The 27527-nt window shown below is 37.3% G+C and overlaps 1 protein-coding gene across 2 annotated transcripts in view; it reads left to right on the top strand.

Moving 5' to 3' along the window:
- Positions 1-24056, top strand: part of YAF2 (YY1 associated factor 2) — a 35125-nt gene extending 11069 nt beyond the window's left edge. Inside the window, exons 3-5 of one of the 2 annotated variants that reach the window (XR_011807146.1) lie at positions 12439-12591; positions 15601-17829; positions 20124-24056. Coding sequence is in view for 1 of the 2 variants with exons in the window: in XM_027457095.3 (XP_027312896.1) it covers positions 12439-12591; positions 15601-15838 (391 nt within the window). In the remaining variant the exon portion in view is untranslated. Of the gene's footprint in view, positions 1-12438; positions 12592-15600 lie in introns of both variants that reach the window. The other variant, XM_027457095.3, reaches the window with a different exon arrangement.
- Positions 24057-27527: the final 3471 nt, after the last annotated feature.

Below are 27527 nucleotides of genomic sequence, written 5' to 3'. Positions count from 1 at the left end.
AAGTGATGGTAATGAGAAAAAATAACTTGGGGTAACAGAGTAAATTATCGATCCTGAAGATGCATTTAATCACGAGCTGCTTCAGTGTGGAAATAAAGACTAGTTTCTCACAAGATGGCTTTGTGTGGTGATTAGCATGAGCATATTCATGTGACACGGCAAGCTAAACGTAGTTTAATCTGGTAGTTTTTATTCTCTGAATAGCTTAATAGAGAACTGATGACTGAGAGAGGGTGAGCTGATCTGTGTCAGAATCCACAGAGTGCTTCTCGTGCTGGTGATGTAATTTAATTTCTAGCAACTATTGTATTTGCATTACAAGAAACGGTAATGGGAAATATTTTTTTGCTTTTCATAATGTGATTTTAACTGCTGAAAATGTAGAGTGGCATCATTACATGCACTGCTAGCTTCTGCATAGACCACAGGTTGCAATATCTAATTGGCTATAGTGTTCACAGGGCTACTTAGTATACACAGCATTCCTGAATCTTTTTATTTTGCTTTGAGTAGTATCACTGATGTGCTTATGCAGAAAGGAGTCTTTTTTTTTTTTTCCTCTTGCTGTATCTCCTCTTTGGTATTAGGAGGTAAGTTGTCATCTGGTTGCACTTGATCACAAAACCTCCAATGGTGAGGTGACAAAAATTTGTTCTGTTTTTTTTTTTTTTTTTTTTTTTTTTTCCTAGTGAAGTCGAAAAAGCAGTTTCCTTAGTTCTGGAATATTTTATACTCAATATTTTGGGAGTACTTAGAAGCTCTTGTAGTACAAGGTGCTGTACAAAGAGCTTGCAGAGTGGATGTGATGGTCAATGAAAAGATAAGTGTGATTTCAAAAGTGAGCTTTTCTTGTTTATCAAACCTAGAAAAATTAAAATGTTAGTTGAAAAATTGCTTGGTGGTAGAAAATAGTGTCAAAATTTTGCAGCTACTAATTTGCAAGTATGCAAAAGAGTGTATTATAAGTTGGCCTGTGTTGTGTGTGTGGAAGTGTGTGACAGTTCTCTAATTATTTGAGAATTAGTGTTTTGCATTTGACAAAACAAGTGAATAGTGCTCTATTATTGAAGTTTGAAAAATATATCAAGACATTTTGCTTTAAATGCTTATTGTCAAGCTAGTCCTTGAAAAATTCATCATCTTCTCGAGGCAAGAAAATCAGTAAAACTGTAAAGATAGGGACACTTTTCTTCTGTTCTGCCAGATTGCCTGTATTTATTCCTTAATGATAGGGGTTTGTGCCTAAGCTAGAATAAATGGCTTAAAATGTAAGACTTAAACTTTTGCCTTCTCACTTGGAGTTTATTTAGATTCTACCATTCAATATGTGTGAAATACAGTTTAATGACTGTTGATTGTCTGCATTATTACACGAGGACAATTACTGTAATGACTCTGCAGAACTGTATGTATGTTTCAGTTCTGTTGATTTCTTTCTACATTATAAGGAACCTAAGTAACAAGAAACATGCTAAATTTAATTTAGACCCATTCATTCCATGTAAAGCTGTCAAAGCCATTACAACATCTGTATAAATACGGGCCTCGGTCTTCCAACATTTTGCATGGATTCCTAGTCTTAAAAAAAAAATATCTCTTTGAAGTGACAGTCTTTGCAGGCTGAAGTTGGCTCAAAACAGGGAAGATTGGAGTAGCTGTGAATGTTTTTAAACTTGAAGGGAAGTTACGCACATTTGCTATTGTTAAAGGCAAACGTATTAAAGTGGGAGGCAAAAGAGAGTGGAAGGAGTATAGACGCAAAAATCGCTAGCCATATTTTAACGTGTTTTGCAGAAACTTCAGCAAAAGAGAGAAAACATGCCTGAGGAAGTGGGGAAGTTAATTACCTGATACATGTAACGTAGCTGGTTATCATTGTATGAGGGTGGGAGGAGGCGTATAACTGAATTACAAAGGATTCACTAACTGGTGGGAGGAAAGGTTAGTTATTTCTTAGGAGCTTCTACTTCAAGGTATCGTATTCCTTGTTACAGAATTCTGAAATATCTACATTTTCCTTTGGAGCCATTCAGACCTCAGGGCGCCTGACTCTAGATCATCAGTCCGTCATGGAAAAGTCACATTCCAGAGCTGCTCGTTGTAACCTGTCCTGTGATCTTCAGAGTAAAAAGCTTTCTAAGCTCTATTACAAAGTTACAGATAGAACATTGCATAATTGATGTCTTTTCCAAGACAGGCAGGAAGTGTATCATACTACAGTATTTAACTATAGCTGTACCCTGTAAAAATTGCTTAAATAGAGGTCTTAAGAAATGCACAAAACATTTGTAGCTACGTGAAGAAATTCTCCTAATAATATGCATTACAGAAGTAGTTTTTCCCTTAGAAAATCTACCTAGAACCACTTTTTCATATCCTTATTTTTATCTACTGGCTTAATAAGGTTCTTTACCGTAAAACAACTCTTCAGACATCTTCCAGTTGACTCCCTGTATGCATCTGCATGCTTAGGAGATTAGGGATAACTTCTTATTTTTACATTAATTACTCTAATTACTATGTTAAGACGTATTTGAGAACATGGACCTTAGTTGTTAGAGAAATGAGGACACGCAGAGAAGGAGGTTTGAGCAGGGACTAGCAAGAATATGATGATTAAGTAGAAAGTGTGCAAAGATAAGCTTTTCTTGAGATTTCAGTAATGACTGTGAGCTAGAAAAATGGAGATTAGAGTATTACTGTGGATATCAGATTTCTATTAGCTTCTCGAGACATTAATATTTAGGATAGATGTGAGTGGAAAACTATCTTCAAATAAATGATAAGATATTTAAAGCCTATACATTTGTATTGGGAAATGATTCAGCCTAGTAATGAAAGAACAGAGTAAGGGTTGAATAATTTGACTTTGTTCTCAACAAGATTTTAATGCACTGAAATGAATTCTACTTAGACTTTTGAAAGACATGTATGGTACAAACATCAGCAAAACGAGGCTCTGGTTAAACCTAACCTCGTTGCTTCCTCTAGTTTTGTTTAGCTCACAGCAGCACGTTGTTAATTGAGTTTCTGAAAATGCAATGAACGCTATAACATTAAAGGTTGCTTTCTTGTTTAAGGTGATTAATTATTTAAGAAAAAATGAACAAGTACTTTAACAGTAGCTTTGCAGAGGTTTGTCCTTTCTTTTTGGTGACCGTTCGGAGAAGTGCTGAGCAGGCAGTCTGTAGCCCTTAGGTGCACGGCTGAGAAGGAAGAAAACTTATGGCTCTTGGTGAGCTGATTCCACAGCTCTTGCACTGTCTTGCAAATGCATTCAAAAAACACTTACAGAAGTGGTCTAAGCTATCTAATTGTTGTATTTTAATGTATTTTTGGTTTAGAATTTTAGTTTTAGCTGGTATACTACCAGCTAAACCTTCGTGAAGTAGTTCATACAAATGATATTTAGGAACGGATATTTATGAAACTATTTAATTAGGTATCTAATGGTAAGACTTGATGTCCTATAATGGTTTAGAGACTGAAGAGACTGGCATAAGCATCACTAGGCTGGCTTTTTTTTGGTCTTGTCTGGAGATGAGGAAAATACGATAGAGGATAAAGATGCAAAGTGATACAGAATATTGACTGCAACAACGTGCAGTTCTCAGTACGAATATCTGAAATGTATTCCAGATACAGTTCCAAAAAAGGTATGTAATGTGCTTTATAGCATATGAAATTATGCTAAACTATATGAAATGTTCCAAGAGCATATTGACTTGTGTGCATTAAAATATGTTTGCTGTTAGCAAATGGGTTGTACACTTAAAGAATGATAGTTGGAAATGCCCCCACTTTATTTCCTTCATAAAGGCTGAAGCTGTAGGAAGGAGGTGACCAAACTTAGTCCAAAGACCTGTTCTTTGTCAGGGATTATTCCTATTTTCAATAGCAATGCAGTACAAAATACAGACGAGTAAAGATTTTCAGTCCACATCCTGTCACAAGAATTAAATTTACTTTTAAAATCTAAGAGAATTGAAGGTTGGAAAACCTCAGGCGTGTTAACAGGGCACTTCTGGAAGCCTGGCCAGCTGAGGGAGCAGCAAAGCCTGGTGGAGGGGGAGTATTAGTAGCATGATTGAAATTCAAATTACGTTTGAAAAAATTTTGAGTATCTAAACTCAGTCAGCTGCAGAAGCACACAGAAGTCTCACAGTAGCAGATGGAAAAGAGATTCTCAAGTCTTTAGGGTGCTGGAGATACAATTTTTCCTATACATTTTTTCATAATGATGTAATTCTACAGAAACATCCAGGTGAACAACATACACACAACTCTTGAAGGCTTGATAGGAAGTGAGGAATTTTAAATGCAGTGCGGAGTAAGCTTAGAAGAGTTCGGCAGTGGCTTCAAAAAGCTTGCGCCTCAAAAAGGAGACAGACCCCTGAAAAGGGGTGAGTGTGAGGGAGGATACGATGCAATTAAAAGTAGGAATTAGTTGTGTCGTGGTACTGTTTTTAGAACATGGTACTGTAGGTGGTATGCTATTCTCAGGCATCGAGCGATTTTATTACTGCCCTGTTGACATAAGTTTGATGTGACTGAACCTTCTAGCATGGTTGGGTTCCTTAAAAATCAGATGTTTAATGCACTGGGGATAGTACAGAAGAGTATATCATCTGGGGGGAAAATAAGAAGAATTTGTGTCTGTATCCAAGGTGGTATGGCAGATAGAAAAATGTAGGAAAAATGATTAATCTTGAAATAATTGTTTAATTACTCAAGTAGAAGGTCAGCCTCTGTTGAAGGGGCTAGTTTTGAACTGGAGAAGAAGGGGTTGAATGGTTCTCTTGCATTTGGCAGTCATTTTGAGAAGTGCCTTAGAGTTTAATGCTGTTTGAATTGTTCGCATGATACAGCATGGCCCTGCACACCGCCTTGTTGCAGGAACCATCGGCAGGAGGTTTTTCTCCCTGAGGCTACTGAGCGTTTGCACTGGCTTGGGAACGCGTGTGGCTGGTTGCTGCACGTCAGCTCATCCACCAGACCTTGTTATAATGTCGGAATCCTTCATTTCTTTGTGCCTCTGCTAATAAATAGCTGTAGGGATGGTAGTACCGCTCTTCCGTGATGAAGTATCATGAGGAATGATACACTGAAGATTTTGACTCCGATTGCAGTGAATGCCGCCTGAGATGGATGGACCGTGAGGGTAGGAAGCTCACCTTAAAGGATGAGGTAGATTCACGGGACACGTTTTATATGGGATTCAGCAGACAGCAGATCTGTCAGGGGAAGAAACAAGCAGTGTGGTTGTAGGCAAAGGAAAGAAAAGCTCCTGTGACTAAAGTAAGGATGAGCGCTTGAAGAGAAACTTCTAGGTATCCAAATAGAAACCAGCTGAATTTAGGGGTGACTTAAAAGAGAAGGTGCATGAGCTTCTGTACACAGGGTAAGCTGAGTGAAAAATCAAAGGGGTATTAATCAGAAAATGGAGGCATTGCCGTAATGATAGTATTATAGCCATATTTCTTCACAATTGTTTGCAGTGTGTAATTTGGGGAAGGTTGTTGTTTAAATGGTATTCCTTCACAAGCAGTAAGCAAAGAAGGTGGGATATGGGAAAGCTTGCAGTGGTTAGAGGAGCTAATTGACTTCCCCTTGTGCCTAGTGATTAATTTTAGATATTTTTTCCTAGAAACTGACAGAGTTTGTCTCCTTATGCTTTGAATGAAGACACTTCATGGGGAGCCCCCGACTTTGCTTTCAGAGTTCCTATTACCCTCATCAGAACCACGACAGGTTTTTTGGGCTTAATCCGTAGTGCAGCAGCATACCTGCATTTATAATGCAGATTTTGGAACAAACTCCAAGACTTTCCCAAGAAGATATTATAAAGAAAGCTGTGTGTGTGTGTGTGTAGTGTCTGTAAAGGCCAAAGCATTTTTCTGTACTGATCCCAATTCTGTTACCAATCAGCTTCACAAGAGTTTGACCGAAGGTGACCTGTCGGAGTGGATTAGTTACTGCTTGTAAGGCCTTTTGGCAATAGTCATTTTGATAATTAATTCTTAAAAACCCCAGAGAGTGAAATTCAGGGCCCTGATTGACTAGATTACAGGTTTCCAGTCCACTTCTGCCATGCCTTGCTGGTGGGACAGAACAGATTGCAGACCTGCGAAGGAAGATGATGTTCAAAAACATGCCGGGCTCGTTACTTCAGTCCTGTGCAGCGAGGGCCTTAAGGGTAGCCTGTGAACAAGGAGTAGATGATTTGGAAATTGTCTTTAGCTTGGGAGCCTTTATCCAGTCCTCCTGAATCACCTGAAAGGGAATATTTTGAAGAATAATGTAGATTTTTAATTCTTGAGGACAGGATTCTGTGACCAAGGGCAAGGCAAAATCAGTAAGGACTCTGTTCCAGATATTTCTAACCTCTCTTTCTTGAGGGATGAGTCTGCTGTCTTGAACAAAAGGTCAGTGTCTCCCTGCAGGGAAGTGAAGTTTAGATAAATGGTACTGCTCAGGGACTGGGGGTACCTTTAAATAAAACCTCTTTAAGTCTTTGAAATCTATATATTTTTTCTTTTTAAGAAGTAAAGCTTTTTTACAGTGGAGGAAAGAAAAAAAATCACACACAAAGTTAAAATTATGGAAAGTGAGGAATACCATGTAGAGATTCCACATTAAAAACTGGTGAGGTTTTTGAAGAAATACCACAGGATTTGATTTGCTCAGGAGCAAAACACATTCTAGGAATAAACGTGTGTTTGGAGATAAGATATAAATCTGACAGCTCAAACCGATGGATAAAGGATTCCTGGTGTATAGTAGTTACCTGTTCTGTTTGACAGTATAAATATCTCCTGTCCACGAACCAAATACAGTTCAATACTGCAGAATTGATGGCAGGTAGGGCAGTTACAACATAACATCCTTCTGTAGGAGCAGCGCTTCACAGGCAACTTCTTGCTTTCTAGGATGGGGCAAGATGTCTACTGCTTTATAGGAAACCAGGGAGTAAGATGAATTTGAAAACAAAATCGTTTCAGGTCACCGACAGGGCAGGTAAATAAAACTGTTACAGAATATTGCTGTAGATATTGGAGGAAAACGTGGTGAGTAAACTGGCCAGGGCTCAATAGCAGGCTTAAATATTTGGCTTAACATGTGGTATTCTAAAAGCCTTTAGATATGTTGCACACGTGGAGCTTGCATTACACAACAGATAATTTTCCATGTGGGGCAGGATAAGCCTCCAGCAAGGGCTTTTTGTCTGAATTGAAGCCAGGAGGTAGATGGATTTGAAAAGAGGAAAGGGAAGGAACGGGTCAAATTAGAATGGATCGAGGTCAGCTGTTGAACACCATCTTTCGGCTTGATTGAGAGCTGAGGCTGGCAGCATTTCCTCGGTTTGGAGCCATTTTGTTAAGATTGGAGAGTAGTAATACCTTTGTAGTGGTAAAAGATACCAAGCACAGGACATTTAGCTTCAGGAAAGAGCGTGCCTTTGAATAATATGTCCTATGTGATAGATTCTTCAGAATATATGGACTCTGTAAACTGAGTATTATATATGACAGTACGCTTTTCCCACAGCAAGTTGAAAAGGTAACTGTGATCAGCACTGAGAATTAATTATACCATCTAGCTTCTCCAGGTGGAAGAGCCTAAGCTCTGAGCTCTGCGATACTGGGAGGACAGAGTACTAGTTCTGCGTGGGCCAGTTCAAGTCTGGCGTGGCTCTCACTGAATCAGAGCGAAGGTGTTGGCTGCTCTGAGGTAGGGCTGTTGATGTCTTTGCGCTCTGCTGCTTGGCCATTCGATTTGGTGGGCTCGGTTAGTTCAGGATATCAGGCACCAAATGGGCGAGTCCTCACTGAACCCTGCATGCAGGGGAGCATCCTGCTGACACGGGTCTCCAGCGAGTCCCACTGTGTACACTACTATGTACAAACAGTAGTGCAGAAGTGCTTTATGGGCCCACTATGGCTACTGAATAGCACTGTGCAAATGTAGCTGTGGCCCATCTGAAATAAATTCAGCCAGACCCCAAGAAGCTTCAGCATTAACCCAGCATTGTTGTCCCACTGCATGCGTGGTGCACAGCCCACGTGACCGAGAGTTTGCTGTACTTGTGCTGCCTGTGTTGGTGATTCTATTGTACTTTGCTATTTTTCAGCTTGCTTTCAAATCTGACCCTCTTTCTTGTCATGGGACCGAGTTACCTGCTGTTTCAAACGGGTCAAAATTTTATTTATGTAGATTATTGATGACTGCCAGGTGTGGGATATTATGAAGTTCCAAAGTAAGTCCCAAATGACTTACAAGCAGCAAAGTATTGTGGTGAGCTCTGAGAAAGGGAAATGGCTAGGGGCGTAAGTTCCAGATATCATTTGTGTCTAGTGCACTGCTTATATTCTTGAATTGGAATACATGTTTATTTTAAGAATACCAACAACAAGAACTAGCCCATCCTTCCCGGTATTAAATATCTGCTGCCTTTGGGAGCATCAGTGTTAAATGCATTTCTACACACAAATCACATATAGACAGTCCTCTGCAGCCTCTGCAAATACATCTTCTAAAAGTGCAGCAGGATCGAATCCTGTAAAATTAAATGGAGTCACATCCTGCAACAAGAATAGAGTTAAAATAATGAGATCCTTGTCAGTTAGATTTAAGGGAATTGTTGAGAAGAAAAAAAAGTGTATTTGAATGTTTGCATTTATATCTACTGGTGTTTTAAAAAACAATATATATATATATATATTTTAAGGAGATTATGAAATGTGTGAGCATTTGTATGCAGCACCTTCAAAGTAACATTGGACTGGGATAATAAAACCGTGATAGATGGGATTAGAACAGAACCATCAGTAGAAGTATGGTAACTTGTGGTGGTGACTTAGAAAGGTGACGCTGCCCGAAAAGGAAAACTGAGTGTTGGAGAAGGAGATGCAGAATATTTGGAGCTGGGGTGTTTAGCAGCTTCTTGGAAGCTCGTTAAATCAGTTTTTGTTGCAGTGGTTAGCGCATAAACCTTGAACTTCTTTTCCCATTGGAAAGAACTGACAGAACTTTGTACGGTGTTCCTATTAAAACAACTGAAGTGAAATCACTAAATAAAACTGCAAAGTTTCGAGTGGCCAACCATGTGTGTGTGAACAGGTGATACAGTATTTATGAACATTTCTGCCAGTAGGTCTGGCTTGTTCCGTTGTAAAGCCACTCCCAGGGGGAGGCACAAGCACTGTAATCGTACTGCAGAAGTTTACAGAGCTGCTTTACCTGTTAGCTCAGGTGCTCTTGCATATGCTCAAAAAGCAAACTACCGTAAGTATGTTGATAGTTTAATAGGCAACGGTAACGTTATCTGTATTTACTCTGTTGCAGCTTTTTACAAGGACTCTTAACAGGTTTTGAAATCTGGTAATTTCAGTAGGCATATTTTGGCAAATGATCAAACTCAATTTCCTGCTACAGGAATAGTTTTTCTTATATTTATCTTTCTGCAAGAAACCCTTTCTCTGTATAAGTTCCCTCATGTTTGAATGACATGATCCAGCTACCACTAAATCACAAACAATTCCATCGGTTTAAAACTTCATGAGTGAAATTATCTTCTGAAGCCTGTGTGCCTTGCCAGCTGTTGGCTTGCAGTTCAGTAGCCCCTTGTTGAGTCCCTGAGGGGAAAAGAAGGAACATGTGAATGACTAAATCATTGCTGAGATGTGAATTTTTATTTTATTTTATTTTATTTTATTTTATTTTATTTTATTTTATTTTATTTTATTATTTTATTTTATTTTATTTTATTTTATTTTATTTTTTAAACAAAAACGTTGAACACCTTACTTAAGAAATTTGCAAATAACAAAGTAGTTAACAAATTACAGAACATAGACATAATGGATATTTTTAGTTTCAGAGATAACCGACACCAAATTAAATGTACACTTGAGAGATGAGGAACTTTAACACTCTTCGGGCAAAGTAATACCCTCAGTATGGATGTGCTTCTGCGAGAGAGATGCAAAGAGTTGGGCCAAAACTATGTCTCAAGTAACCAGAGGGAAGATGGATGTTTAATCAGGATGAGTATAATAACTCAGTGGAATTTGTTGTCACAACAAAACCATGTAGAACTTGATTTATTTTTTGATTTATTTTTAGTGCATCTTTCCAAACATTATTCTCTAGGCTTTTTTTTTTTTTTTTTTGGTCTTTTTGTCTTAATCAACTTGTGTTCCTTGTGACGAAGATCCTTTTTTTTTTTTTTTTTTTTTTTTGTTTTCTCCCCTATTTCATTTTATGGTATTAGACACTAGATAAACAATGTTCTAAACCTAGGACTTAGTTCTAACCCTATTTTCCCAGCTGTGCTCTACCAAAAATATTCTAGTTTGCCCTCTGGAATTGAAATTGTTGCAAACTGAGAATTTGTAAATATGAATTTGTAATTTAAAGATTTTTTTTTTCCACCTCTTTACTAAATTTCCATGATTGTCATGTTGTTCACAACCCAGGGCAATAATTAATTCTGTGTGCGGAAATTCACTACTGTCTTACTTCACAAACAATACATCAGATTATCCTCTCAGGTCACTGTGTAGCAATGGTGGGATTGTCACCTGGCTGTCACTAGAAATATTAACTCGCATAGCCCTGTCTCCTGGAGCAGTCTTCCATTTGAGATGGGTGATGAGTTTTGTTTATATATCACAAATGTTTTCTACCCAAACTGGTAAGTTCATGCATCAATTACACCTTGGTTTCTTCCTGTCTTGTTATGAACTGCTACGACAAGCACTTGAAACAGTTCTGGGGCAAGTTTTCTAAACAACGTTCTGTGTACTCTGTTCACGTAAACAATTTTTATAGTCCATTGAGTCATTTCAGTGATATTGGACTCAGTATTTTATGTGTTTTCTGAGGTACTACTTGCTGTGCTCACCCAAAAAGCATGTGCTCATACATTTGCTAGCTGATATAAACTGTGTAGTTTTCACTAATCTGTTGCTGATCTTTTTCTCTCTGTGAGTTAGCATGGGCTCAGTTCATGAGTGGGTATTTGGTAGCTTAGTCTTCACCCTGAAGTTCTTATATGTTTAAATTTTTCTTAGGTTTTATTTTATCTTTGATTCATTAAGAACTTGCTGTGAAGACTCGTGAAATCTCTACTGTCTTGTACCAACTGCCTTTCCTGCACTTTGTGCACTCTTGTAACTTGGCTCTTTCTCTGTAACCTGAACTACTGCAATCATTACTGAAAATATAACTTGCTAATGGCAGCTCCTTTGATATTTTTTTTTGCTTTTGCACTCAGTACTTCACCTAAGCAACAAGTGCCAGTAAGGTGATCGTGTGGGTTGGGGTCAATAGATGTGCATAACAGCTGATAGCTTCTGTAGATTTAGTAATTGCTTTGTATTTTTAGAGTATGACAGTGTATATAATTTGTGCTTTTTCTATTTAAAAAACAACCAAACAAACAAAGCCACAACACAACTAGCAAAACCCAAGAGCTTTGCAGGGTAAACATTTATTTTGGAGTAGAAATTTGCATCTTCAAAATCTTTATAGAATTACTGAACCTTTATTTTTGTGCGTCATGATTGGAAATTGCTTAATTACAAAACCTCAAAATAAAGAAATATGTTTGCATTGGAAAGAGTAAAAGCGTTTCATTTCATGTTAGAGTTCTCATATCCTATTAGAAAATACAGTAAAAATGAGTCAATTTCAAAATTACTTGCAGCACTGTTATGCTTACAGGAGCATCATACTGCTGCACCTCCTCTCCCTTGGTTTTTGGTTTGCATCAAAATTTGGAAAAGAAACCTGTGCTGTGCATTGTGATGGAATGTGGTTGGAAGCTTCTGCTGCCAGCTTTTATTTATGTTCTGACAGCTACATCTTACTGCTGTTAACTGAAGTATATATACTTTTTTTTTTTTTTTTTTTTTTTGTGAAGAACTCAATAAAAACAACATACAACTTAACAGGATTTGTCATTGCCTTCGGTGAATTTGTTTGAGCTGAAACAAGTTTTACTCTCTAATACCAACAGTGGCTTTAGCTCTCATACCTGAAAGGTCATCTTGTTTGCAGTACGCTCAAAACAGACCCCTTCATCACTCAAGGGGACTGGGAGAGGATGATAAAGTATTCCCTCTGAAAGCTTCACACTTTGGAGTCTCTGTCTGGATATAACAGCAAGGAGAAGAAGACATGCTGCAAAGTCTTGTCTCTAAATACTTTAAAATAATCATCTCCTTTATTGATAATGCAAATAAATGAATCAAAAGGCTATATTTGGTTTAATTTTGATATGCTGTGTCAAAGAAGTATTAGCAACTACATAAGTTTTAGCAGTATTTCTTTTTATAGTGAATATTAATGTTAATTAATTCAGTGTAGAAAGTTTGAGACGGTTGTAAATTCCAAGCATTATGTTTATATACATTTATATATATGTGCACACAGGAAACCTCGACCTGTCTCTCAGCTGGTTGCACAACAGGTTCCTCAGCAATTCATGCCCCCTGCGCAATCAAAGAAAGAGAAGAAAGACAAAGTAGAAAAGGAAAAAAGTGAAAAGGAAACAACTAGCAAAAAGAACAGTCATAAGAAAACCAGGTAAAAATTTTAAGAAACTTTTTGCAGTATTGGTAAATCGTAATTAAAAAAAAAGAAAATACAAAGATGATCCATGATTTTACTGCTTTGTAAGTTCTGTGACAAACTCCTTTGAACAATAAGGTTAAATATTTATATCAAAGTTTCATTGTTTTAGGATGGCTATTAAATGCAAAGAAAACTTGCAGTTTGTAATCTTAACCAGAAGATGGAGACCAGATGAATATAGAGAGGAGTTGGGTATTAAGGGTTTCAGGTGTCTTTTTCACACCATACAAAACTAGGTATGCAAAACATAATGCTAGGATCTGGAAAAAGAGGGGACCAGAGCGACTAGATTTCATGCAGAAAAACTGGGGGGGGGGAAGGAGGGAGGGATAGAAAGAACCAGTACCACATTGCAGAGAAGTGGGAAGTGAACATAGGTATTGCTTCCTTGCAGAATTGGAAGAAATTTTGAAAGAATTGTAGGGGTTGGAAGGGACCTCAAGAGATCATTGGGTCTACTGCCAAAGCAGGTTCCCTAGAGCAGGTTGCCCAGGTAGGTGTCTAGATGGGCCTTAAATATCTCCAGAGAAGGAGACCCCACAACCTCCCTGGGCAGCCTGTGCCAGTGCTCTGTCACCCTCACCATGAAGAAATTATTTCGCATGTTGGTGTGGAACTTCCTGGGCTCCATTTTGTGGCCATTGCCCCTTGTCCTGTCCCCACAGACCACGGAAAAGAGGTTGGCCAAATCCCTCTGTCTCCCACACTTAAAGACTCAAAGAAAGGCTCAACTGGGGTATAAATTAATGTGACAGAGTAAGGTGCTTATGCTACGTAGTGATAAAAATCCCTGTGCTACATCTGGGATACTGAAGATGGACTCTTGGAACAGAGAACATGAAACATCGTGGTACAGACAAGCAGTTGTAAAAATCATTGCTTTTCCTGTAAGAGCAGGAGAAAGGTGCAAAGTGGAAAACAAAAGCAGTAAATTTAGCCCCCAAATCATCACAGCCTAAGCATAATGTTACTGCAGCAAGAATGTGGTGCCAGAAAGCTTGGCAGTATACAAGACATGTAGTCTAATCAAAAGTGGGAGGAACTATTGATTTTTTTTTTGGAAGCATTCCAAAGTAGTCCAGCCAAGGAAGATCCTTTGGGATTAGTTATGCAGAGAAGTAGCAGATGCTTCTCTTGTGCCTGAAATAGGATCATCAGGATGAGAAGCAGAGCGAGATTGTGAGTTGAGAGAGAACAGTCTTTAGGATAGTTATGGTTAGGATTAAGGGGACTTAAGACGTTCCAACAGGAAGAATGCATTTCTTTTATTTTTTTTTCTTTTTCCAGTACTTAAATTTACTAGCTTACCATACACAGCTAAAGTACTTTGATTATGAAGTATCTGAAGTTAAAATAGTAAGTTTTAATGAGGCTAATTATAAATTATAAATATATTATAAATATATTATAAATTGAAATAGAGATGCTTGAATTGTACATTAGAAACACAAAACGAAGGTAGGGAAAGAGAGAGAACATTTAAAAAAAATAAATAAAATAAAAGCCGTGGAATGAAATACCAGTATTGAGATTCACATTAACAATGGCTACTGGAAATAATATTTAAGCACTTCACACAGTTCCTTTTTTCACAATTAATTCACTAGATAGGATAACAAATTAAGAATGCTTGATGAGTTTAAGCATATTTCTTCAATATCCTTTTGGGAAAGTGATATCTCTTTCTCTTTGCTTGAAAATTTGCTGGAAACAATCATAAAATCCGAATACACACTAAATATGATTAATAAGCTTCAGGAACGTCACATATACAGGTTGGTAATGCTGAATTTTTTCACACTGTTCCCATGTTAGAGAGCAGCAGATTTTTCAGTTCTTTTAGATTCTTCCGTCACCCTACTTCAGCCTCAGGGGAACAAGATGTCAAGTCCTCTGTCTAGTGGAGGAAAGGCACGAGGTGTTTCAGTTGAAGTGACTGGGAACCAATTCTACTTCAAACAAAGTTAGATGATAGGGTAAAGGTTAGGACTTTGCTGTTAGCACACCTGCTAACGTGATGTCATATTAATTTATTTTATTGCAGCTTGAGCTGGTGAAAGCTGTGGAGTCAGTTAAAGGCATAAAGCTCTGCCATTCGTAACTGCTTGTATAAATTCAGCTGCCTCATGACAGTTTCCCAGGGTTGTCAAAGGAAAATAGTAAATTGAAAGTACTTCATGCTCATCACTAGCAAAAATATGATGGCAGAACATAAGTCAAACTGTTCTTTTATGGTTCTTTCTGTTGTGAAAAATCAAACAATTGACAGAATAGATGAAGAGACTTAACCTATCAATGCTGTGTGATTACTGAGCTCTGTGCATATTTTAAATCACAGCATGTGCCAGGGATATCAGAATTATTCTGTGAACACAAAGGGCAGTTCAAATAATATACTGGCAGTCTTGGTGAGATTTTTAAATGAAATATACCTGCTACACGTTAACACTTTTGGAATGCAGGATTTTGTAGCTAAAACTGTTGTTGAATTCAAAAGGCACAGATAAGGTTTTTGTACACTGACATCTTCATTGCTGAACACCATTCTCTACCTAGAATTGTTGCTTAAGGCTGCTGCAGAGATGCATCCTTCTCTAGATGAGATTTACAAATTTTTATAGCCAAAATAATGAAAGATGTAATTTAAAGAATAAACACACAAAACTTCACGTGTAACACATTTGTGTTATTGTGCAGTTATAAACAATTACCTTATGAATATTTTATAATCTTATAGAAAGTGGCAAAGGTAATGTGTTATTTTCACCTATTTTAAAGTAAAACCAGGAAATGCTCTAGCATAAACACTTGTGGTACTTTGTCATCTTCTGTGTTACCTGTTCCACAAGGCAGTATTACACTGATGTTACATGCGTATTCTCTGGAGCTTGGAAATGTAGGAGAAAGACAAGATAATGAGATGGTATGTGTGTTTTTAATACCACTATTTGCTTTATTTAGGCCACGATTGAAAAATGTGGATCGAAGTAGTGCTCAGCATTTGGAAGTTACCGTTGGAGATCTGACGGTCATAATTACAGACTTTAAGGAGAAAACTAAGTCACCACCTGCTTCTAGTGCTGCTTCTGCAGATCAACACAGTCAGAGTGGTTCTAGCTCTGACAACACAGAGAGGGGAATGTCCAGGTCATCTTCACCCAGAGGAGAAGCTTCATCGCTGAATGGAGAATCTCATTAAAGTTTATTTCCTCCAGTTTCTTTAGTCTCTTCTCTTTAAAACATGCAAATACATAACTTCTGCCACCTGTTACCACATTTTCATGACAGATTATCCATGCACAATTGGTATGTTTACTGGAACATAATTTATGCAGTTTAAAAAGAAGAAAAAAAAGTGCAGTGGTAGAAATAATTTAAATGCAATCTAAAAATGCTTACAAAGCATTTTCAGACCAACTTTTTAATCTTCGTGTGTAAAGGTGCCATGAAAATGTGGTTTGAATGTTCATATGCAGTGTTATTGGTAAGTCCATTTTCACTTTTAGTTTAGTGAATTCTAACAACTCTTGGAGTCTCTACTATTGGCATGTACTGAATTTAAATTTTTATAACATAGTTCAAGCTGCCTAAATATGTATTATTTGAGAATTGTGAAACATAGTTATATGTATGCAAGTCAAAGATCAACTTAATCAACTATTGCTGCAACAGAATTTTCATAATAATTATCTTCTTAAAAAACACCTGCTGGTACTTGGTGTGGTTAAATAGGAAAAATGTTATTAAATAAAACATTTGTATGAATTTTTGCCAATGTTTGACACATTTTACTAGATTACTGTTAATGAATTATGTTGATGGTTTTACCAATATTTTTTCACACTTAAAACACTTATTGTAATGTTTACAAGCAAAATAGAAAACACATTCTAAACATCAATTGGTTAACTTTACAATTCAGGTGAAGTACTACATTGTCATTGTACACTGGTTTTCTATGTTGTATAACAAATATTGAACCTCAGATGACTAAGCATTTGGCAAAAACTAACATTTGGAAGTATGGAAGTTTGGAAAAAGCTTTAAAAATAACTGAAGTGCAGTTCTTATTTCTGCTTAGTGCTGTTTCCTTGCCCCAAATTTACCTAGTGTTATACAGTCAGTTACCATTTCATTACAGAAATATCAGATGTTGCACAAGAATAAGGAAATAATACTTTTTATTTTTTATTATTTTGAATCAACTTCTTTTGATTTGGCCTATTAGAGGATATTATGTCATAAATCATACAAAAAAAAGCCTCAGTATCCTACTTTATGGCATAAACTGTCAACATTTACGCACTTAGCAATATACTGATGCAGAGCAGAACTATCTACAATCCCATCTGGTATTATGTAAAATTACCAATAAAATATTTTTGTGAATACAGATTTTTGCATTTTTGTTTACAGCCAATAAGTGTTTTGATACACACTCATCCAATCCATGTATAGATTTAAATTATAGATTCAGGTTCAGTACAGAAGTCCATTTAGTTCCTTCTAGTGGGGTAGTCCACTTACACTCCTGTGATTCTTTTCTTTTTCTTTCAAAATACATATTTTTAAGCCCATGTAAAAATTGGATGGACCTTCTTGAATCCAGCCCTAAATTATGACCAACATGTGGTACATCTTTGTAACAGCTAAAGCAATGGATTTTTGTAGCCCCTGACAATTGTGGTGTTTGGTGGTTTCTTGTAGTAATGTATTTTTCTGTTTTTAATGCAGTACTTCTACAGGCACAACAGTACTGTTCTATTTTGTAAGATGCTAGTTGTGAAATACAGTTAGTTGCATAAAATGAAAGTCTGATGTGATATCTGAGAACATACATACCTCATTCCTTGGTGTTGCTGTTTAAACTTTTTAGACATCGAATGTTAATTATAGGCTATTTCAGATGGATAACTACTGACCTGTTTATTATGTATTCTGCTTTATCTTACTAAATAGGATGTCTGTTCATTGCAATTACTTGGCCAAATCTTAGTATCTGTAAAAACAATGCATTTTAAGGTTCTTAAATGTTTTGGGGGCTGGGCTGGTGTTCTGAATAACATACACTAGTTTTTAGAAGAAAAGTACATGTTTCTCAACTTTATTTTTTTATGTTTTATTTTTAGGTGGGACTATTTGCAGAATATACTGATGTAATGGATTACAAGAGAGCTGAAACTGTTTAAAGTAAGCAGTTTAATGATAGAATCTCGTTGCAAGATGTTTCATGAAATGTGTTTCTAATTTAAAATGTAATGAATGCTAACACATTTCAGTATTCCTTGCAGACAAATAATAATCTATTACCAGTAGTTCACTAAATGGGAAACTTATTTTCATTTGACTTTATGTGAATAAACCACCCAGCACTGCCAACAAGAGGTCTCTTTGTATCTTCAGAAATAAGTAGCCATTTGGTTTGGAAGGAAAGGAGGATGGAGGGGATTTTACTATGATTCAGCTGTCTCTAGAGAATTATCTCAAAAATATGGTACAAGTATAGTTATTGTCAAAAAGAATGAAAAAAAAAAAGTCTTACGGAAACCACTGTTCTTCATGGGATAAGATGTAGAAAAGCAATTCCTAACCACAGATATAACAGATGCAATGCAAGACAGCTAGGATCTAAAATTTGAGCTGTGGTGGTTCTGAATGAAATACTACATAGCTAGTGTTTACATTACAGTGATGCCAATTTTGGCATTAAACAAAGTGAAGATAATTTTTGTCTGTTTGTGATTAAAGGGATGTGACAATAGTGACAGCAGAGCGGACAACTTCAAAGCAGAATATGGCAATTTGACTCTGTTCATAATGTTCTAATTTAAATGAACTTCACTTTCATAATTTCTAAATAATTTCAACGTGTAGTAGTAATCCTAAATCCTTTTTCTACTGTAAATATATTTAAAAGCATCTTTACTCCATTTATAAAAAGTGAAAATTTAATGTTGTAATGTGTTTTGATTAGCTATTTTACTCTGTGACTGTTCTCTCCATAAGAATTGTTATTTGTCAAATTCTATATATGCACCAGTCTAGAATAGCCATACATTTTGGGTTGCTCATGAAATGGTGACCCAACAAAGGCAAGCGTGATAGTGTTCCATGTAAATTAGTTCCCTTATGTGCTGATCATCTAGCTTCAGAAAGGAAAAGGGGAAGGAAATGGGGAAAATGACCTATAATTAATTCACTGATAAAGTGTGTGACAATTCAGTCTTTCATCTTCCTAACTTTACCACTAACTATAGGTGGTATATAGAAAGGATACACAGTTGTAGACTGTGATCTTTTGATTTCTTCTGCAATTAAGTTTGTGTATTGGAAATAAGCAAAAGTTGTTCTACTTAGTAGCAAGTTAAAGTATGCCATATAAAATCTTGATTCTAACAGCAGCGATAGTAAAAACAAACAAACAAACAAATTAAAATTAAATTTCTTGATCTTAGAAGTCTCAAAATTAGGGCTATGACTAAGGTTTTAAACTAATACATATTTCTCTAGATAGCTGATGTTTTGTGGCAGATTGTAAAATCGCAGAAAATGTTTGGGCTTTGTAATTTGAGCACTTTAATTTTTTAATATTATGGATAGCACATTTTTAGGTAGCCATGTAGGACAGAATGCTTATAATTTATTTCCAGCAGTTCTTTAGAGCGGTCATGCAAGTCTGGTAGACTTGACACATGTATGAATCTGCATCTTTGGTTCTTTAATTTTTCTCTCTCCTGTCTCCAAAGCCTGACAGTTTCCCACGTTACGCTGATCGACGATTCTTTTGTTATACAGGAGGAATTTGGCATGGAACTATCTATTATGTACTTCTTTGTATATCCAGGGTTCTTTAACTGTATCTGCATGTTTTTCTCTGTCACATGCCTTTAAGTTGACTCTGCTGCCTATTACACAGAGTCTGGTTATACTTCCCTTCAAATGTCAGAAACAATACAGAAGAGGAGATGCAACTTAATTTAGTTTCTTCTCCAGCAGTGGCAAGTGCTATGCTTGTAAATTTGTCCTGTGCTAACTCAGGAATAAGATAGGTAGGATAAAAGGTTAATGCTGTTTTTGGCTAGTGGACCAGTCAAATATGATATTTTGCAAACATGTTCTTCTATCTTAATGTTAAGATATGGGTGTGCTGGAAATACTGTTTGAGCTTTTGAAGATTTTTCTTACCTGAAATTCTTCCCCGATTTATGTCAAAGCAGGCTCAGTTTGAAGGGGTGTAACCTCACAAATGAGCAAAAGTTGTACCATAAAATCAGTCAAACTGAGGAGAGGTCAGTTGGTTTTCTTTTGTACTGTCAAAATTCTAACAAGAGGAGAAAGAGATTTAAGACATTTGTCCAAGACAACAATCAGATATTGAGCTTAGTTTTGACATCTAAAGAAAAATCGGTGTTTTAATTAGAATTTACAGGATTTAACTATTAAAATGTACTTCACAAGTTAACCACATATCAATATTTTTTCAGAAATTACTGCAATGTCCTGTGTAGATGGATATGAATGGAGTAAATAGTGCAACAGCAAGTCATGGCTGTACTTCTGCTAGAAAATGGTACTATCCAACAGAAAGTGACTTTCTGAAGACATTGTGCAGGAGGATTGTGATACGCCAATGTACAAAGCCTAGGAGTTCAGGCGTACTCCTCTCTACATAAAGTATGCCATTGGTTTCAAACAAGGAAAGAAAATGCACCAAACAGATTAGCTACAGATCCTAGAGTCTTATTAATGCAGGAGCTGTTTACAGTTTCTGTTTAACTGTGTAGGTGAAAAATAATTAAAATGAACCACTGTTGGATAACACTTAATCCCTCTGAAGATGTTTTCCATCTTAATCTTGCCCCTTTTATTATGAGATACTGATAAAAGCCATCTGAAATAGCTTGCTCTGTTCATTGACTCAGAATTGTAAGAGCAGACAGTTCACTGTGCACGGGAAGATTTAGCTTTACTTTTAAGATGCTAAGCATGGAAGATTAAGGGCAGAAGTGTATATGATAGCTCAAGTGAGTATTACTAAGAATAGTCACAATAGATCACTGTGTCATTTAGGGTTTGTAAAAGGCAATAATCACTCATTTTTGCCTATGTTTAAGAAGAAAATGGCCACCAGAAAAGATACTGTTCTGGTAACAATGATTTAAAGAATAGTTCCAAGATGCTATTTATTCTGTCGAGAGCATATCTTAATGGAGGTAGGAATATCCGAGCAAGACGTCCTTCAGGAATATGTTGTCAAGATCTAGACTACTTGGAAAAGTTGCCTGATCCATCTTTAATTACACTGTTCTCCTCGTATAAGTATTGATCTTAGTCAAAGTGCATGCAAACTGAACGCTCTCCCGTAAACTTAAAATCTTAAGAAACGTTGCTCTAGACTAATAGGGCTTTAATTTACATTGGAGATACTGAGAAGATGACTGAAGACAAGAGCATACTAATCTATTTTTTTGCATAACCTGTTAAGCATATGATCTTAGTGTTCCTCTTGTGTGTAGGAGTGAAAGTGTACTCATGAACAAAATATACGTACCCAGTGCTATGGAGTCTAGCTCCCTACCCCCTTCCAAAGCTCACTGGATTCTACAGGTGGCAGATTCTTTTGGTTCAAAGGCATTAGGAAAGGATGGAGTTGTTCAGTCACTTAGCATCAGTTAGTTAAGCAAGATCCTACTTTCTGAATACCCACTTTGGGAATACAGAGGTCTAATTTGGGCTTTATATGCATCTAATACATAACTATCATCCATGAGCATGAAATATTCCAAGCTGATATTCCAAGCTGATTCCACGCATGAAATATTTCAAGCTGATACTTCTTTTCAGAGAGTAAATGGAAATGCTTCAATGCCAAGTCCAGTTCTTGATGGCACAGTTCTCTAAGCAAAAAAAAAATCTGCCCTCTGACTGATCATCTCTTACTGTAACAGCCTTCAGCGGTGAGTTAATCTAAGCGAGGGAGATCTCTTAAGGCTACACGTATTTCAGTGTAAGTGGCTGCAGTAAGTGTGCAATACTGTATTATGCCTGCTTTTGTAAGCAGGGAATGTGAGTGCTATTCCCAGTTCTTCAGCTTTATCTTGGTTTCTGTAAGACCAGCGATGATATGTGGAGCTTTGAGGTCATCTATCGATTTTTTCAGTTGTCTGTATTTTTACATAATTGAATTACTGGAGAGGTTCTTGCTGAGCAAACTTACTCATACCAGTCCTGTACCATTCAAGTATTCTGGCTGAGGTAGCTGCATTCTGGCATGCCAATTACTGGTCTTCACGCCCGTAATCCTGCAAAGGCTCTGATTCTACTGTTGTAAGGCTTCCAAATGCAGAAGAATAAGCAAACTGCTTTCCAACTGATGGAGATGTAACACTGCCAGGTAATTAGATCTGAAAGGTCTTTTTTTTACAAGGTACAAGAAAATACGCTTCGTGCTGCCTGGAGAAAGAGATCCAAGGAAGAGCATGCACAGATGCTGAGGACTACATTTCCTGCGAAAATTCTGAGTAGGCAGCTTCTGTTTCTCTTATGTAAACCAACTTCAAAAACCCTCAGTCCAACAAAAGAGGATAAGAGGAAAAAAAGAACAAAGAAAATTTACTTTCAGAATGACATCTAGAAGACCCACTGCACGATGGCTTTTTCTTGAGTACAGTACTTCTCTGTGTGCTGTCTTGGAAGCAGGCAGTATCTCACACTTCTTACAGGTGTGTTTTGCTGTATGGTTCTTCATAGCCACTGGTTCAGTGACTTTTGGCCAGAAGACAGATACAGGTTTTTTATAAATTTCATGTTAAATACCATGAACATTTCCCTCGGGTACAGGTTATGCATTGAAAGAGCAGTAATAGTGGTTAAAGAGCTGATCAGGAACAAAAGAGCTTCCTCACGTATGTTTAAATACAATCCGGTTTCAGAGGCTCTGATTCCTGGACAACTAGAAAAAGGGTAACTTTATGCTGAAAAGGGAGTAAGAACCCAGATGAGAATAGCTGTGGCTTCTGGAAAGAGTTTTGTGGCCTGTAGTTCATACGGCTATTTTCAGATATAATTCCACACCTTTGCCAGTTAATCTTCAAGTGTTAGCAGGGCTCCCTCACAGACAAATCAAAATTACCAACAGCACTGTCAGATGCTCTTAAAATTTACTAAGTGCCTTATACAGAGCATCAATGAGGCAATGATTCAATTGAAAGGAAGGTTGATAAGAGATTTACTCCTCTGGATGGAGTCACAGGTTATCGGTTGTAACTAAGGCAATGTTCCTGGTTATAACACTAGAATCTTATATTTTCTTGCTCATACAAGTACCTAGTAAGAAGCAGTCTGGAAATTTCTGAGGCTTTCAGTTTGTAAAACATAAATTCTTTGGAGTTTTTTTTTTTTTTTTTTTTTTTTTTATGTCAGCTGTGATAGCCTGCTGGCGTATCACAGAAGTGACTCAAACTTCTGAGTATTTTTGGATGCTTTCACACTTCTCAATATCCCAATCAAGGGTAGCACTACCTTTCTTGGGAAGGGACACATAAGTTGGTTTTATTCATCGGGTTTACGCTTATCTAACAATAATTTTTAAGGGTTTTATTGTCAGAAAAAGGGCTTGTTATTTTGAAAATAAAAATTTTACCTGCCAGGTGTCTTCCCCAAAACGAGTAAGTGCCTTTTCTGTTCTGACTCTTAGAAGTATTTTACTTTGTCAGATTGAATCTGAATGTCCTGGATAAACCAACAAAGTACTGAGTGTTACCAATGGCTTGAAATCCTTTCACTGAAAGAACAAGACAGAATGTAAGCCACGTGAATTATTTTGAGACCTGATGTTATCAGAAGTTTTATAACTGCATATGAATAGTATACTTCTAAGAACAATGTAACTTTTCAGGAACTTGATGTTGATTAGGAAATAAATATTTATTAAAATAAGTATATTAAATAAATATTTATTTACCAGTTTAAGAAAGGTAAAATGTTACACCGTGGGGGCAACAGTCTTGCTGTTAGCAGTCCTGACTACTTAATGGAAAGTAAAACTGAGGCCCTGAGCTCTGACTGTAACAGAATGCATTTGGTGAGAGATTGGGACTCTGAATCTTAGGTCCACATTCTAATAAAGTAATTCTTCCCACCTCAGTTTTTGCCAATTCTCAAACAGGAAAGAAGGCATGAGCAGATATCAGTAAGAGGACCTCTGGTGTTATTGGTGCTGCTTCCTATCTCTAGAGGACTTTTTTTTTTTTTTTTTTTTTAATTTAAACTTTGCTCAGGACTGGTACAGCTGAAAGTATATTTTCCCTTCATTCTTAAGCCTAGATTTTGAATGGAGTTTCTCTGAGACACTTTTGTAGTGAAATCGTATTCCCTACGAACATTGAAGACAAAAATAAACATCTCTGTGAACAAAAGGTGGTGTGTGCTTGTAATTTTTTAATATATATAATTTTGTTAAAATAATTCTATGGGTACGCTAAGCCACATGTACCCATTATATTGGTCTACACTTAAAAGGTCTCTATGCAGCAGTCAGAAAATAAAGCCTTCATCATGAGATGCTACAATTTCCTGTCTGGTAAACTATGTTCAATTCCAGTTAAACACTTGTTTAAATCGAGATGGCAATACAATGCATTCAGCCAAAGTGCACGTATAGTAACCTATTGAGACACTGCCTCAAACTGACCTCTTCCTGACTTCAGTTCAAAGGCGTTATTCAATGAGTTAAAATTCTGAAAGCTGAGGGGAAGGGGCTGGAAAGAAAGAAACAGTAGGACAGTTTTTCAGAATAAATGCTGCACAATCAGTGACAATAAAGTTGTTTAAAAATGAACTATTCTATAGTCATTTTGATGAACATACAATTAGTTTCAGATGAGCATTAAGTAGATGTGTTCAAAGCCCAGAGTAGTGACACACATTTAAATGTCTTCCCTGGTAATAAAGTAATATTCTTGCCTTCTTACAGGCAAGTATTTTCAGTGAAAATTTTTGCAGGTGTACTATATTCAGTCTTGACTGGCAGTGATGCTTAGGGTGTGTCGTGATAAATGGTAAATAAAATAATTAAATTGCTGGGAACCCTTCTCTGAATGTGTTACTTGTACTAGCTAGGCAAAAGTGCAAGAAATGTAAGTGGACAACTTTGGGATAAGCTGTAGCAGATTGTCAGACAGGGGGCCTACTCTCAAAATGCCAGGTGTGCTCTGCTCGCTGTGGGTTATTCACTTTGACTCTGAGCTGTGGTGGAAGTTGAGATACTCAAGTGCTGCTTCCAAGGCAGCAAGAAACTAAGAAAACAACCATGCTTGCAAATGGAAGTAACAACTGAGGTGAGAAGCTTGAGAAGGCTTAATCTAAGCAGATTTCATCACTTTGTGTATATAGCTTTTTTTGTTTGTTTGTTTTTCCTAAAACAGATCCTACAAAAAGTGATCTGTCTTGAGTCATTTTCAAGCTATGTACAGTTCCAGTGTTCAATTCTGAATTGTTTGATGTTTCTTTTGCTTTGCAGCACGAGGCTGAGATCCTCCAAGCCGTTGTTGAAAGGAGCAGGTTCCCTCATAAAGCCAGGCAGCATTTCCCACTTGTGTAGCAGGTGACTGACGTGTTGGCCATGAATACACGTGCTCATCCTTGCTCCATGCAGGCAGTTTGTGAGGCTGGTGCATCCTCGGGTGCAGAATGTAACATCATCTTGTGAGTGCTGGGTATAGTCCTGAAGCACAGGCAGCATGTGGTAGCAAACTCTACATGAACACCAAGCTCAGTATTATCAGAAACACTGACTTCTACAAAGGACAGCAATCTTCAATGCATTTGAGATGAAACTGGCATCAGATACCGGAGTGAGGCTATTGTCACTAATTAAGGGACTCTAATTTATTCCACTTCCTTGTCTGTTTTAGAAGAACAGAAGGAATTGAAAAGAGGAGACCAAGTTGTAAAGCCCTTCTGTCACCCTTCTATTCATTTTTTTCCCTCTGTTGACTGTTCAGTAAGTCCACTACACAATTATGGGTCTGAAGATCAAAACAAATTTCTTAAATTCCACACCCCTGTTCTGGCAGCCCTGGGAGATCACAGCATTCCGTCTGTGCCTGGTGCCTGGAGAGAGCTTGGTACAGTGTCCAGTCATTTTTTACCCTTTCTTGACCTGAAAGAAAGTAAAGGAGTAAAAGAAACGCATCTTTCTAAAATTACAGGTAAAGGATGGGTGAAAGATGCATAATTTCTTAGTGCCATCATGAGTGAGCAATGCTTGAAGGTGTTTCAGATGTTTTGGGTGGAAGGTGTGGGCAGCACAGCATCCGCACTGCCTCGTGCCATGGAAGTGTTGGCAAATGCAGTTCTGAGGACATTGGGGATAATCAGGGTCGTGTCTGTGCTCTGCAGTGGAGTGGCACAGGGCTGTGTAAGCAACCTGGCTGCTCACCGTCACTCCTTCAGACATGACAAATTATTGACAAAGTATAAGGGTACGTGGTGGCTCAGCCTGTTGTGTACCTTAGGCATTTGTCTGTGAGATGGCCACGCTGTGCAGTTATAAAAGGGGCAGTCAGTACAAAAGGAAGTGTTAACCTCTTCCTGGTATTTCAAGCACTAAGTTCTTTATACATCTCGTACTTTTGACTGATTAATCTGTTTTTTGAATCCCTAGAAAACAAGACGTGGAGAGACCAGCAGTAGGACTTTATCCTTGACATGTCCCCTCCATTGGTTTCAAGGTTAAATCCTGCTTCCGAGGAGCAGGGAGATAAGCAAAATAAAAAGACAAAATAACAAGTTGGCTTGGCCTGACATTGGAAAAGTAAATCAAATCTTCACCTGGCTGACTAACTGACTGCTTCCCAATCCAGGTTATGCTGACTTTTTTTTTCTTTTGGAAATAGGGGCAACTGGCTACCTGCCTCACTGCCTCTAGTGTATCTGGCTTGCACTGTTGAATGGCTTTCAGAGTTCCTGGCAACTCTCCTAAACCCGTGCTTCCTCTTTTCAGAGCAGCTGGTGGTTGTCATCTAACATTTTTTTTCATGTTAGTTGTTTGCTAGATGCAGTTTCACTCACCTAGCCATGCAGGCTTTTTGCACTTTGTGAATAAATAAGTAAAACATATAAAATGTTTTCATACCAAATGTAACAAAAAATAATAGATAAAAAAAGCAGTGGTTTCCAGTCTGTGGTCTGAGGATCTCATGAGGTAATGCGTTGCTTCTAAAAAAAGGGTCTTCAAAAAAGAGTAGGATGAGCTACTTATTGCAATTAGCACTGATTTGCTGGGTGGAGGCTGCACTGTTACTGTAAAGTACCATGCAGGATTAATTCCAGATTAGCTGATATGCTTCATTGTAAAAATTAGGCCATTGTGTATGTTTAGTTAGTAAATATTTATTCTATGACAAGAAAAACATGACAGTAGATTGTAGAAACTTAAAGACCCTGACTGGGGTGTCAGGGCACTGAAAGCACTTGACGCTGTAGCAAACCATAGCAGGACAAGTTGAGGTCTTTTAACTGGAGTATTTATATATACAAAAACAAACAAACAAAAAACCCAAACCAAATAAATGCAACCATAAAGCTCAGCCTGCTTGCCTTATTTCTGTGTTTTCATACATGGTATGTATTAGCATAAGTAGGTAAGTTTGCTTTGACTCCTTCCAGGAGTATTTTAAACACAAACAGCTGTGCCAGACACTCCCTGGAGAATTCTAGATGAAGCCAAAGCCTGACACTGAGAATCCCCATTGGACTGATGTTTTGGAGCTCCCTATTTAGAAAACTTTAAAGGAAAAGAAAATCTTTGACACACAAATACAGAAAAAATATGTAAAAAGAAAATTCTCTTTACACTCTTAGGAAGTATTTCTGCTTCTTTTTTT

The sequence above is a fragment of the Anas platyrhynchos genome, chromosome 1 (assembly GCF_047663525.1).
Source record: "Anas platyrhynchos isolate ZD024472 breed Pekin duck chromosome 1, IASCAAS_PekinDuck_T2T, whole genome shotgun sequence".
NCBI classification, from domain to species: Eukaryota; Metazoa; Chordata; class Aves; order Anseriformes; family Anatidae; genus Anas; species Anas platyrhynchos.
This window is presented reverse-complemented; position numbering and strand designations above follow the sequence as displayed.